The sequence below is a fragment of the Frankliniella occidentalis genome, unplaced genomic scaffold, assembly GCF_000697945.3.
Source record: "Frankliniella occidentalis isolate FOCC.00 unplaced genomic scaffold, Focc_3.1 Scaffold18, whole genome shotgun sequence".
Lineage (NCBI taxonomy): Eukaryota > Metazoa > Arthropoda > Insecta > Thysanoptera > Thripidae > Frankliniella > Frankliniella occidentalis.
Window position 1 is genome coordinate 1,619,981 of NW_026267148.1, and position 11,973 is coordinate 1,631,953.

General features: G+C 50.8%; 3 protein-coding genes across 3 annotated transcripts in view; 2 read left to right on the forward strand and 1 right to left on the reverse strand.

Moving 5' to 3' along the window:
- Positions 1-336: 336 nt before the first annotated feature.
- Positions 337-3,338, forward strand: LOC113207533 (CAAX prenyl protease 2). Its single transcript, XM_026424145.2, has 6 exons — positions 337-556; positions 704-809; positions 1,021-1,159; positions 1,246-1,413; positions 1,502-1,573; positions 1,673-3,338. Exons 1-6 carry the CDS (start codon positions 444-446, stop codon positions 1,957-1,959), a joined length of 885 nt encoding a protein of 294 aa, XP_026279930.1. The 5' UTR covers positions 337-443; the 3' UTR covers positions 1,960-3,338.
- Positions 3,339-3,567: 229 nt separating this feature from the next.
- Positions 3,568-4,467, reverse strand: LOC113207534 (UPF0587 protein CG4646). The gene is made up of 2 exons (XM_026424146.2): positions 4,318-4,467; positions 3,568-4,210 (listed from the first exon to the last, which is right to left on the reverse strand). The coding sequence occupies exon 2, from the start codon at positions 4,184-4,186 to the stop codon at positions 3,701-3,703; it is 486 nt and encodes a 161-aa protein (XP_026279931.1). The 5' UTR covers positions 4,187-4,210; positions 4,318-4,467; the 3' UTR covers positions 3,568-3,700.
- Positions 4,468-4,472: 5 nt separating this feature from the next.
- Positions 4,473-11,973, forward strand: part of LOC113207530 (uncharacterized) — a 16,241-nt gene continuing 8,740 nt past the window's right edge. The window contains exons 1-14 of the mRNA XM_026424141.2: positions 4,473-4,597; positions 4,924-5,015; positions 5,118-5,236; positions 5,307-5,643; positions 5,724-6,000; positions 6,095-6,346; positions 6,439-7,035; positions 7,123-7,305; positions 7,573-7,836; positions 7,906-8,147; positions 8,283-8,565; positions 8,669-8,830; positions 8,920-9,156; positions 9,862-10,038. Coding sequence (XP_026279926.2) covers positions 4,924-5,015; positions 5,118-5,236; positions 5,307-5,643; positions 5,724-6,000; positions 6,095-6,346; positions 6,439-7,035; positions 7,123-7,305; positions 7,573-7,836; positions 7,906-8,147; positions 8,283-8,565; positions 8,669-8,830; positions 8,920-9,156; positions 9,862-10,038 — 3,222 coding nt within the window. The 5' untranslated portion in view covers positions 4,473-4,597. The remainder of the gene's footprint in view (positions 4,598-4,923; positions 5,016-5,117; positions 5,237-5,306; positions 5,644-5,723; positions 6,001-6,094; positions 6,347-6,438; positions 7,036-7,122; positions 7,306-7,572; positions 7,837-7,905; positions 8,148-8,282; positions 8,566-8,668; positions 8,831-8,919; positions 9,157-9,861; positions 10,039-11,973) is intronic.

An 11,973-nucleotide genomic window follows, 5' to 3' on the forward strand; every position in this document is an offset into this window, starting at 1 on the left:
GCGGCCATTTTCTCCTTCTGAAGACGGAAGCAATGGTTGTGTCCGAATTCTTGGCCAAGCTCGTCCGTCGACCGTCGGCCGGGTTGCTCTGCCGCCGTTGCGAGCCGCGCCAGCCGCTCTGGCTGCTACCAACACCCGCGGCGCCGCGACGGTCGCGACGGCCGTGACGGCCGCGAGCGCCCCGCGAGGTGACAGGCCGCAGGGCGCGAGGACATGCACCCCCACGTTGGGGGTGACCCGCGGGGGTGACTCGCGAGGACACATCGCGACTAGCGCTGTCCTGTCAAGTTGGTACCAACCGAATGGCGCCCGGCGCGGCTCGCAACGGCCGCACAACAACCCGGCTGACGGTCGACGGACGAGCCTGGCCGAGAATTCGGACACAACCAAAGAGAGCACGAATCAGAAAATTTCATTGCGTCACGTGACCGTGTCATGTCAATATGGAGGCTGTCTACAGAGGATTTTCTGCATGTGCAACATCAGTTTTAGTGTGTTTCTTCTTGTCGGTCTTCTATGTGTTGAGTTTATACATATGGGGCACAAGAGAAAGCAGGTAATTATCGAGATAGAAATATATTGTTCTGAAATATAAAGGGAAAGTAGCATGAATTTAAGTGAGTCAGCTGTGCACCAGTGCTCAGGCTACCAACATTGCAATGAATAATCAGACAACATTTTAATAAAAACAAATTATTTAAAGGGACCACCCGGCTGTCATCATCAAAAGATTCTATAGTGTATTTGCAATGATGTGCCTTTCGCCGCCTGTGGTGTACCTGTTTATGGACAGCAACATTTTGAAGAAGGTATGAATATTTTAATAGGGTATTATTTGACTCAAAATAATTGTTAAAAGGTTTAAAAAATATTGTTCTTCTTTCATATTTTCTGAATGGATTCTATCCTTAAAAACATGTTAAACTATTTATCTGTGTAATAATTGACTCTTCATTGACTCTTCCTTCACTTCGACATTAGTTTATAGAAAAATGTTATTGCTTTTTTTCCCTTTTGCAGACGTCTTTGTTGCACCTACTTGGATTGAGATTTGATGGTCTAATCCAGGCATTATTTTACCCATTGCTACTGACCATGATATTATTCTTGGGGTCCCTCTCTATGCAAGGACTAACAGGACTTTGGCGATTGTATGCAGGTATGGTGGAAGATTCTGTGCTTTGTTCCTTATATTGTGAACTATATATCGTGAGATATCAATGACTAAATTTCCATTTATTTCAGAACCTATGTATTGGTTTTGGAACCTTTCTGACTTAGCATTTTTACGAAGTCATGTTGTTGCTCCAATTGCAGAGGAGTTTGTATTCCGTGGATGCATGATGCCTCTGTTGCTACAATGTTTTCAACCCTCCAAAGCTATTTTTATAGCACCATTATTTTTTGGTGTTGGTGAGTTCTTTTCAAATCTGGTACCACTTCACCTTTTAAATATTTTCTTGCTCTCCATCATGCATTGTCGTATTTGTGCCTATCTTAGCTCACCTGCACCACATGGTTGACCGCATGAGATATGAAAGAATCCCCTTCTTAAATGCCCTCATTATTTCAAGTAAGTACTAAGGTCAATTACCAGCAGCCCGTGAAACTAATAGAGAATGCTATACTCAATTCATTGGTTCTTGTTTTGTTTTTTTTGTCCTCTTTACAGTTTTTCAAATGTCGTACACAACTGTGTTTGGAGCATATTCAGCTTTTCTCTTCGTCCGAACTGGTCATTTGGCTGCACCTTGCATAGTTCATGCTTTTTGTAACCATATGGGTTTTCCAGACTTCTCAGAAGTTTTATCGTACAAAAAGTCTCAGAGGTATCTTGTTTCCTTCCTCTTTGTAGTAGGTCTTCTTGCATGGATTTGGTTGTTAACACCTTTGACCAGTCCAGAGCTGTATCATAACCACAGTGTCTTTTGGATAGATGACTCTTGGATGAAAATGTAAGTGTTTATAAGTGGAGAATACGTGTTTATGGTGCTAATTGTTTATCAAACCAGTCACTTGTACCATTTAATTTTTATCGACCGTACTCCCCCTGTAGTCCAATCAATCAATCAATCATCTCTGTATTCTATGCATTGAAAATCTTTCAGACCTCACCAGTACCATTCTTAACATTGTTATATTTTTAGTATTCAGTTTTTAGAGTGAACAGGAAGCATTGTTCCTGTAACTATTTCACTGTTGCTTACTATGTAAAGCTGTCTCTGAATTTGGTTTGATTGGCTTCCTTAACTTTTATTAATTTCTTATCCTAATATGAGACTAGTGTCCTTGCTAGTCATAGGTCTTATTCATCTTTGCTACATGGGTAAACTACAGATTACTTAGCAACAAACAGGTAGAAACACAGCGGAGTTAATCTCACCGTGGCGTTAATTTTGATTGGTCAAATATACCACTCTAGATTGTCCAAAAGAGGTGGACTGAAGTTGCACTTGTAAAACAGTACATTCTTTTCTTTGTGATGTAAAGAATGCTGTGCCATGTACTGGCTGTGATTTACCTATATAATGTGTCCCATAGCTACATTTAGTTCAGTCTCAGTTATTTATTTTTACAGTCAATAGTGCAGAATTCACATCTCGATACATTTTGTGTTACTGATGTAGGCATTATGCAAAAGGCATTTTAAAACATAATATTTGTGTTGGCCAAGATTTCTGTACTAAATGCTTAAAAAGGGAGCTCGTTGTATTGAGTGACCATGACCATACATTTCATGTAGTATCTACCCTCAGTCTTCCACTCCTTAGTTTAGAAGACCAGTCAATTGTACAGTTTTAAGTCTTCCCATTCAGGTGTATTCTCTAGCAAAAGCAAAGACTGACTCTCACCTTGCATTCCCTTTAGGAAAATGGTAGTAGGAAAGTCTTAAATCACAATATACTAACTGCCTGAAATTAATCCAATCTAGGTTAATCTTTAAATGAATTATTTACTTAAAACTGTGTGTAGCGCAAAGTTAGACTTTACTGTGTATATGTGAGAAACCCTAATGTTTGTGCCAAATGGTGAGTTATTGGAGTATGTTAAAGATTGAAGTGTGATACCTACCCTATGATGTGTCTTCAGTCACCTCTCTGTAGAAGTTGTGATGGTTTTTTTCTTTGTTGTTTTTCTTTTTATCATAATAATCCTTATTTGAACAGAAACAATGTACTTTTGAGTTTAGGAGGACTATTTTCTTATACAGTATATGTATGAGTGCAGAGCACATTTGCTGTCTTCTCTAGTCAATGTTTAATTTAAAACAGTGTATATAGCACTTCAAGACTAATTTATTATTATATTATTTAATTATAACACCTGTTTTGTACTTCTTTTTGTGTGTTCTTAATTTTTTAGAAGTATTATTCAACATCCTAGTTTTCTGTCAAGGCAAACTCACTTACAGTAGAATAACATCCAGTCAGTGTATTTTCAAGAATATATCAAACAAATTCCCTGATTGAAAGAGTCTGGTCTTTGATGACCCCTCGGTTTTGCCGATAAGTGAATAAGAAAATATTTATAGTGTGACATTACATGCTGGAAATTGTAAGAAGTAGATTTAATTAATAATTTAAATAGTTTATTCTTTATTGTGTCTGTGATTTTTACAGCAATTCTTTAGTAGCCCAGGATGAGTTGACATGAAATCTTAGTAAAACTTACTTTAGTGCTTAGACTTTATTAAACTTAATCATTTAGTTTTGATGAATTTAAATTCTAGTTCATAAACCCTAACTGACTCTTTCAACCTGTCATCATAGTCTATCCATTCCCCATCAGATAGATCCACATCTTCAAATTTTTGACCACCTTCTCTAGCCTCTGCGATCCATCCTTCCCTGGGGGAGAACGCTATAGGTTCCATACCCCGGCAATCAAATTCAGCAATTGTTTGAAAAGATCCCTCCTTTTCTTTGACATACTTTTGATCAGATTTCTTCAATATGTCTATTTGGTTCTCTTTCCCACAAAATTTACACTTCAGTGCAAAATTACAGTTACCACGTCCACTTTTCAATGCTGCAGTCTCACTCAGGGAAACATCATGCCACTTGTCCGATTCTTCGTTGCAGCTGTGACATTTCATCTTCATGAAATACCGGAATTCAGGTTGTGACGCATAAATAGCATCAATACTTTCGAGCTGGGCTTTCATTTGTAAAGCAATTTTCACCATTTTGGTTGTTCCAAACTCTTTGAACTGAAAACAAGTAAAAGGATGTAGCAGCTGATTTGCGTAACCTATACCTACACCATACTACAAGAGACAAAAGTTTATAAGGAATTGCATTACAAAAGAGTACTTGCCTGTGGAGATTAAGAGTCTCAGCAATAACAGAAAACACAATTATTGTGAGCTCGATGAAAGGGGCGAATAAATATAGGTTTGGTTTGTGAAATGAGAATCAGACGACGCCGCGCTTGAGATGTACAATGTTTTCATACATTGTAACGTAACGTATGAAAAAGTTCATGCTAGGAGTAGACAGCAGCAGACGACGACACCTAACCACATCAATGAGATATCATATTACATAATAATAAAAGGAACGAACGTAATTCATTAGAATTACTACTTTCAGTTAAGGTAGCAATCTTTTTTTTATTTTTCTTCTGTTTCTCTTTTCGTTTTTAGTATCTCGAAACTATATAACTGACTGTAAACAATGAGATTCGGGTTAGTGAGGGTTATGGGCTTTCATCTATTTCAATTTAAGAAAATATTTGTCTTCGATTAACATGTTTTGAAATCATTTTGCACAATCAGTGGATTTTATTTGAAACAAGCTTAATATTTCCAAACCATTCTTTTCTATTCATGTTTTAAATAATGTCTTAACGGGCTTCTGAACGTAAACACTGTAAATGGAGGACTTTGCTTCTTCTCTATGTATAACTTTTATTGTTCAACAGATGGTTCGTGTACTAACTGCTCACCATTTTGCTAGTCAAGATATACAAACTTGTGAAGATCCAGTTGCCGTAACAGCAGTTCCTCCTGACAAGTACGTTCTGAAATTATGTCGTTTCATATCTGATATGATTTTCTACTTCCTTGCTGGTGCACCTTATGTTATTTTTTATCTTCCTCTATGGAAATCTTTCAGACTTCTTATAGCATCTGCTAACCATGTTGTGGAGGTTCGTGACTTGTCAAAGGGTGGGGAAGCTGTCTCGTCCTTCCCCACGGTTGACCTTGTACAACACATGTCTTACTGCTCCACAGGTACAAATGTCACTTGCTTGTGCCAGCGCCACAATCTTGCGCATTTCTCTATCACCACCGTTTTTATTAGGAAACTACGTGGCGACGCTGGAGGGGGCGCCCAGCGGCCCTCAGGGCGGACAGGGCTGCGTGGCCCGCGTGTATTCACGGTGGGACCTGCAAGCCATGGCTTCCTCCGCCCCCGCGGCGCAGAGCCAGCCCATGCGCGCGCGCATCGCGGGCTGTGTGACGCCCAGCCCCAGCCAGGACGACGCGCGCGGCTCCCTGGACATGATAGAGCTCCCCGTCAGAGGCCGAGGCGGCGCAACGGCACTGGCGTGCTGCCAGGCGACCGGCAACGTTATGGTGGCATGCCATCGTATCCTGGTCCTCTTCCGCTACATTGTTCGCACGCACGAATCCTCTAGGTGAGGCTGCGCAGTCGCCCATGGCAGGCTGTAGAGTGCTGGAGCGCACGGTATCATGAGGATTACCATCCCCGTTCCAGGACGCGGTACATTGACTTCGAGGACACGGAGGTCCGCGTGTCGCTCAGCTTCACCCCCATCCAGACGTTCCTGTGCGAGGAGCTGGCGGTCTGCATGGGACGGCACTCTCTGCTCGTGTTCCGACTGCGGCACTCGCAGGACTCCGGGGCTGTCGCCGGGGCAGGCGCTGATGACAAGAGCGGGCGGGTCGAGGACTCCGGAGCAGGCAGCCATCGACGCTGTCACGCCAACCACCAGGCGCTCAACCTGAAGCAAATCCTCCAAGTCGAGCAGGAGGTACGTGCTCCCGCGGTGAGGTGTGGTCCGACAATCCACCGGTGATGTTGTAGTCGCGAGTGCTAACCCCTCCCCCCACCTCCTTGTGCCGCAGGTGAACTCTGGGCGTCGGTCCTGGGGCTCGGGCGGCGCCTCCCTGGGCGTGTCGCTGCCCGTCACTGTGCAGCTGCCGGCCATCGCGGCGGAGCGGGCGAGCCGAGGCCACTGTAGTCCCGGCAGCGGGGTGGTGCACCACAGCAACCCCTTCGTGTCGGACCCCTCGGACGTGGCGGCCAACGTCTTTGGCGGCGCCTCGGACTTCAACGTCGAGGCACTGCTCCGACTGCAGCTGGCCGGGGACCCGCAGGTGGGTAATCGACATGTGTTGGCCATATATAACCTGCTGAGGCGCGTCGCTGAACGGCAAGGCGCTGACTTGAAACCTTCTGTCCTCCGCAGGGCGGCCATGGCGAGGAGTTCGGTTGCCTGACCCTGCAGCCGCTGTACCGGCGGTCCTCCGCCCCCGGCCCCATTGGCGGGGGCGGCAGCGCGGGTCGCAGGGCTGGCCGCCAACACAAGTCGCCGCCCGCCCCCGGCGCGTGGCTCAACTCGCAGGACCGCGCGCAGCTGTGCGGCGTGGCGTGCCTCGTGGCCACCCAGCAGGAGGGCTACCTGTACCATTTCCCCATGGACGGCTCGACCCCGCCCGCGCACCCGTGCGTCGCCGTGTACCCCTTCACGGCGCCCGTGTCGCGCGTCGTCCTGGAGCCGCTGGCGCTGCACGCCCTCACGGACACGGGCCTCGAGACGTACACGCTGCGCTCGGCGCACCGCGCGCTCGCCTCGCTGCAGGGCGTGTGCCCGCCCGCCGACGACCCGATCTGCCTCATAGGTCTGCGGCCCTTCCTGGGCGCGCGGCACCTGCTCGCCTCGGGGCCGTACCTCGTCCTCCTGGCCACCTCGGAGGGCGGGTCGCCGCCTCCACCCGTGCCCGCCCGGTCGGCGTCCACCCCCAGCCCATGGACCCTGTACTCGCTCCGCCTCCCGACGCCCGAGGTGAGAGGAGGCTCTACTGCCGGCCGCGTCTTACGCTCGTGACGTGTTTCGAGCGCATGATTCGTAACGGCGCCCTTGTGCTTCCAGGTGCTCTTCTCGGACATGGTGGCAGTCGGCGAGAGCCACCGCGTGGCCTCGCCGTCTACGTACTGCCACCTGCTGGGCGAGGCGCACTGCGTCCTGGCGTCAGCACGGCTGCTCAGTGACCAGCCCGGCGCCGCCGCGCCCGCTCCCGTCAGAACCCCCGAGGAGAACGAGGAGGCACTGCTGGTAAGCTGTGTTTGTGCTGTTACGGTCAGAAATTCTCATGATTCAGACCCCCTGTCACGCGCTGAAGAAGAGGGGCAAAACTTGAATTTACAAATGGTCGTCAGAGACTGGTGTTAATTTTTGTGATAAAAACCGAAGGTGTCATATGTAACTTGGATTGCTCCTGCCGACCTCTAATACAGACTTTCAAACGACGGGAGGTTTTGAACCACCCCGGGCCGACGTGCTGGCAACACTCTCTCACCTGTCTTTCTACCCTGTCCACAGGCGCTGTACCGCGAGTCCTGCGCCCACCTGGGCGACTTCCACATGCTCTCGGACGAGGCGGCGGAGCGCGACCTCGCGGCGCGCTACTACCGCATGGCCCGGCTGCCGCCGCAGCGCGTGCTGCACAGGATGCGGCGGCACGCGCACCGCCTGGGGCAGCCCGCCGCGCTGCCGGGCATGGAGGGCCTGCCGGAGGACGAGCGGGGCGAGGACGACGGCGCCGCGCTGCGCATCGGCCTGCGCTCGCAGCTGCACCGCGGCCAGGTGGGCGACCGTGTGTGAGAAGGCTCGTCGAGCAACGACGCGACGCTTATGACCCATCCATGCATGCAGGTCCACTACCTGGAGGCCGAGGTGCTGCAGCCGCGGCAACCTGAGGAGGCGCTGGACGACCAGGGCGCCCGCCTGCTGACGGGCCAGCTGCTGGAGCTGCTGGAGAAGGACGAGGAGGTCGCGGAGGGCCCCGCCGAGGCGCTGGAGAAGCTGGCCTCGCTCGTGCTGCGCGCCCGGATGCTGCGGGAGTACTCCGCTTCCCGGACGCTGACCCTGCTTCGCGCGCGCGCCCCCGCCATTGGGTGAGGATCTGAACGTGATTTCTGGTGCTCTGGAAATGACCCCTGTAGATGTCCTGCCTTTCGGCGGGAGCCTTACGCCACCCAAACGTGTCACACTGTCGCCTGTAACACTCCGTGTTCATTCGACCCCTCCAGGGAGGCGAGTGCCTGCGTAGTGCTGGCCGTACTGGTACTCGAGGTCCAGGTCGGGGCCGTGTCGGCGGCCGGGCCGGGGGTGTCTGAGGTGCTCGCCGCCCTCCAGGCACTCGCGGCCGACGCCCTGCTCCCGGAGATGCTCCAGCACTGGGAGTTGCTGTTGGACGGGCCCGGGCTGTCCGAGCTGGCCACCGTGCTCATGGAGCGCCGACCGCACGACGTGGCCGCTCTCTTCGCCAAGCTGGTAGCGGCCGAGACCATATCTCTGGCTAGAATCCTAAAGGTAATGTGAGATTCTGTCGGTGCGTAGGTCAGACGATTGTCGGTCTCAGTACGATGTGCAGCTCTCTCTCTCTCTCTCTCTCTCTTATCCCTGTCCGACGCAGATGATGCTGGACCACCTCTCGACACAGATTGGTTCGAGCGGCTCGAACGGCTCTGTGGTGAGCGTCGTTTTCCAGCGCTTCCTGGAGACATTCTTTGCCGCCTTCTTCGCCACCCACCCCGTCGATGTGCACATGGATCTGGCCACCGAGGAGGCGCTGAAGGTAGAGTGAATGAACAAGTTGGCCAGTACTCAAGCCGGTAGCCATTTCGTGGAAAGTGTGAGGTCAACAATACGATGATCCCCCTGCAGATCCTGGTGCGCTCTTACTTGAGCGACCTGCAGGCGCCGTGCGCACCCCAGCCGGGCAGCGTGCAGCCGGAGCCCTTGCCCCTCGTGCTGCTGGACGCGGACCGACTGCCCTTTCTTGACGCCATGCCACCCTTCGCTGCCGACCTCGCCGAGCGTCTGGCCTCGCCGGTCAAGCAGGCGCCGCCGCAGCCTCAGCCCGGCAGCGACCACAAGAAGCTCAGCCTCAGGAAGCTGCAGGTAGGTGACGAGGAAGGAGGAGAAGAGGGAGAGAGAGACCCACCGCTGCAGCTGTGCCTGGCCCGTGGGCGAGCATGTGGGCCCCTATTGTCGTAGCCACACTTTCTGGCACAGCGGCGCGGAGCGCGGGCGAACAGGACACGGCCCCTGCGAATCGTAGCGTAGGCAGTCCCGCCGAGCACGCGGGGCATGCGGGTCTGCCTACCAGGCACTCCCGCCCCGCCCCCTCCGCCCCCGAGGTAACAGCAGCAGTGCTGGCTGTGCCGCGCTCCGCGCTCGGCTCGGCCGCGCCATGCCGTGCACCCGAAACTTTAACAACCTCGACAATGAGGGTTGTGAAACTGAACTATGGAGCGACCTTTTACTCAGGTGTGACCGACTGGACCTTACCTGAACTGACCGTAGGTCAGCCTTAGTTTGATCAAAGACCCCGCACTAGCGCCTTAACGGTGAGATATTCCGGGTGTTTCAGAGCGAACGCTGCAGTGTTGCGGGATATTGTACCCATTTCGGCCGCATGGCATGGCAACCTGCAACGCTCGTGCGTCTGCTTTGATGACCCCGGTACGACAGAACAGACGAAATTTCGGCGCCAAAGGGTCCGTCCTCCGTCCCCTGCTGACGCATAATTACACCTTAAAAAGCAATATTTCCTACTAGTTGCGGTTTCAGTGTAAAATGTTCCAAATGTATCATCTGTCGCAGGCGGTGCTGTGCAGCGGCCGCCTGCCACGCGCCTGCGTCACGGAGGTGCTGCGCTTCGTGCGCGGCCAGCCCAAGCTGTACGGCAACCTGTCGCTTCAGGCACTGTGCCTGCCTGGCCGCGAAGCCACCGGTATCCTTCTAGACTTCTGCCCGCAGGCCGTGCTGCGCTACGCCCAGGTAAGAAGCAACACCAATAATGTTCTGCGCACGGCGATGGCCACAGTTTAAAAACACTTGCAAATTTACAACATTTGTTGTAATTTTAATTACAAATTATGATGTAAATTTGTAACAGCCCCAACTACGACTATTTTTCACAGTGGCTGATTCACGCCGCGTCCTTTCGTAGTTATACTGTACCGCATGCACGGGTGTGGGCGGATTTGCCTATCCTCGCCGCCCACGACTCCTTCACTGTGTAAAATATCTTCTTAAATTTACAACATATTTTGTATTTTCGATTTAAAAAATATGTTGTAAATTTACGGCAGCATATTTACATGCTCGTCAATGCGCATCAATGAGTTCCAAGTCGTTACGGAGTGCTTGTAATTTTTCCATTTCAATTTGTTATCTTACGACACACATTATGGAAAATTTTCCTGTAACCCTTTCAAGTGTTCTCACAGTGTTATGGCAACCCACACGCTCGTGTGCATGGGGTGCACGTTGTAACAACGAAAGTGCGCGGCGTGAGTTGAGTCAGCCACCTGGTACCAACACCAACCTAGTACATGTATTTGAATAGAAGGGATATTTACAATTGTTCACTGTAGTCAAACCTGGTATGCTAGGAGTATTTATTAACGATTTGCTTATGGATATGTGGATTTTGCTTATTGTTGTGCTTAATTTTGTGTTCATAATTATTATCCTGCAGGGAGAAAAATTCAGATTAGTAGACAAAAACCCTACACTTGTACGGTTTTATTCTTTTTTAAGAATTTAAGTAGTTAAGAGTAAAAATTACATACGTACAGTATTTTCAACTGGTACTTGGCGTTCACAGATTCTGGCCCCCATATGGTCAGCCCACACTAAAGCAGAGCAATAAAAGAGCGGGGTGCCTTCCACGAGGGATGTGATGGCTTGGGTGGGGAGTAGGGTGGTTTTATTGTTACCTATGGGTACAAGTATTTTATCCATGCATGAAATGCGCCCGCGCGCTGAGTGGCCCCGTCGTAGGTCGTGTTTTAGGGCGTTTTATTTTGTGCCTTGTGTTCGAAGATTTGGTGAAGTGGCATCGCGTGCTTCATGCGGTAGCCTATGGTGAGGTTTCTGGCGTCGTGTACTGCGCTAGCCCGGAGATGAGTTGGTTTTCGTGGTCTGAGACCTTAGGTGCGGTGTTTGTGACTGTGTGTTCGACACTGCGGACTTGCGTCGGTTAACCGTTCGGTTCCCCCTAGTACGCGGCGGCCAGCGAGACGCAAGAGGTGGCCCGCTCCGCCCGCTCGCCCGGGTGCATGTCGGACTTGGACCTTGGACTCGGGCCGAGCCCCCCCCCCCCCTCCTTTCTCCTTTCCCCTTTCCCTTCGCAACGCGCGCGCGCGCACTCTGGCGGGGAAATCAAAAGAGCATAGTTTCGCGTGGCCAGCGGTGGCGGGGGACGGGGACCGACACCAGAGAGCGAGCAGAGGCTGCGGACGCCGCCCGGCCGTGGGGGTCCTCGCCTTTGACCTTAGTGTGGCCACCTGCCGCGTCTTTGATGCGGTTGTTGGGAAGCTTATTGTCTTTCAAGGTGTGAAACAAAGTACAGGGTAAGTGCGGTGCCGTTGGTCGGCCCGCTACTTGGTGACCGCGGGCAGGCACCCGACCCGACCTACAGCGCCCAGTGCCGGATGCTCGATAACCATGTGGCTTGGACGACTCATGCATTGTTTTCTAAAAGTAAAAATCTGAATCGGTTTGCAATATCATAAAGAGAAAAGAGATGTTACAACCAGTTTGAAGGAATAACGCCTGGTAGTCAGGCTATGCATCGCACTCGAGCGCACCCGTCATTGGCGGGTGGCCTACCCTACGGACGGCAGGGGTCCGGCTTGCCCTATGATCAGATAAGAGAACGGTTAAAAGTGTCAGCCCAGACCCAGAGTGACTGTCTGGAACTGTTAG

Coding starts and splice junctions, on each gene's coding strand:
- LOC113207533 (XM_026424145.2), top strand. CDS start 444: ATGGAGGCTGTCTACAGAGGATTTTCTGCATGTGCAACATCAGTTTTA. Junction 1,414..1,501: donor ACCATTATTTTTTGGTGTTG/GTGAGTTCTTTT, acceptor TGCCTATCTTAG/CTCACCTGCACCACATGGTT. Junction 1,574..1,672: donor AAATGCCCTCATTATTTCAA/GTAAGTACTAAG, acceptor TCCTCTTTACAG/TTTTTCAAATGTCGTACACA.
- LOC113207534 (XM_026424146.2), bottom strand. CDS start 4,186: ATGGTGAAAATTGCTTTACAAATGAAAGCCCAGCTCGAAAGTATTGAT.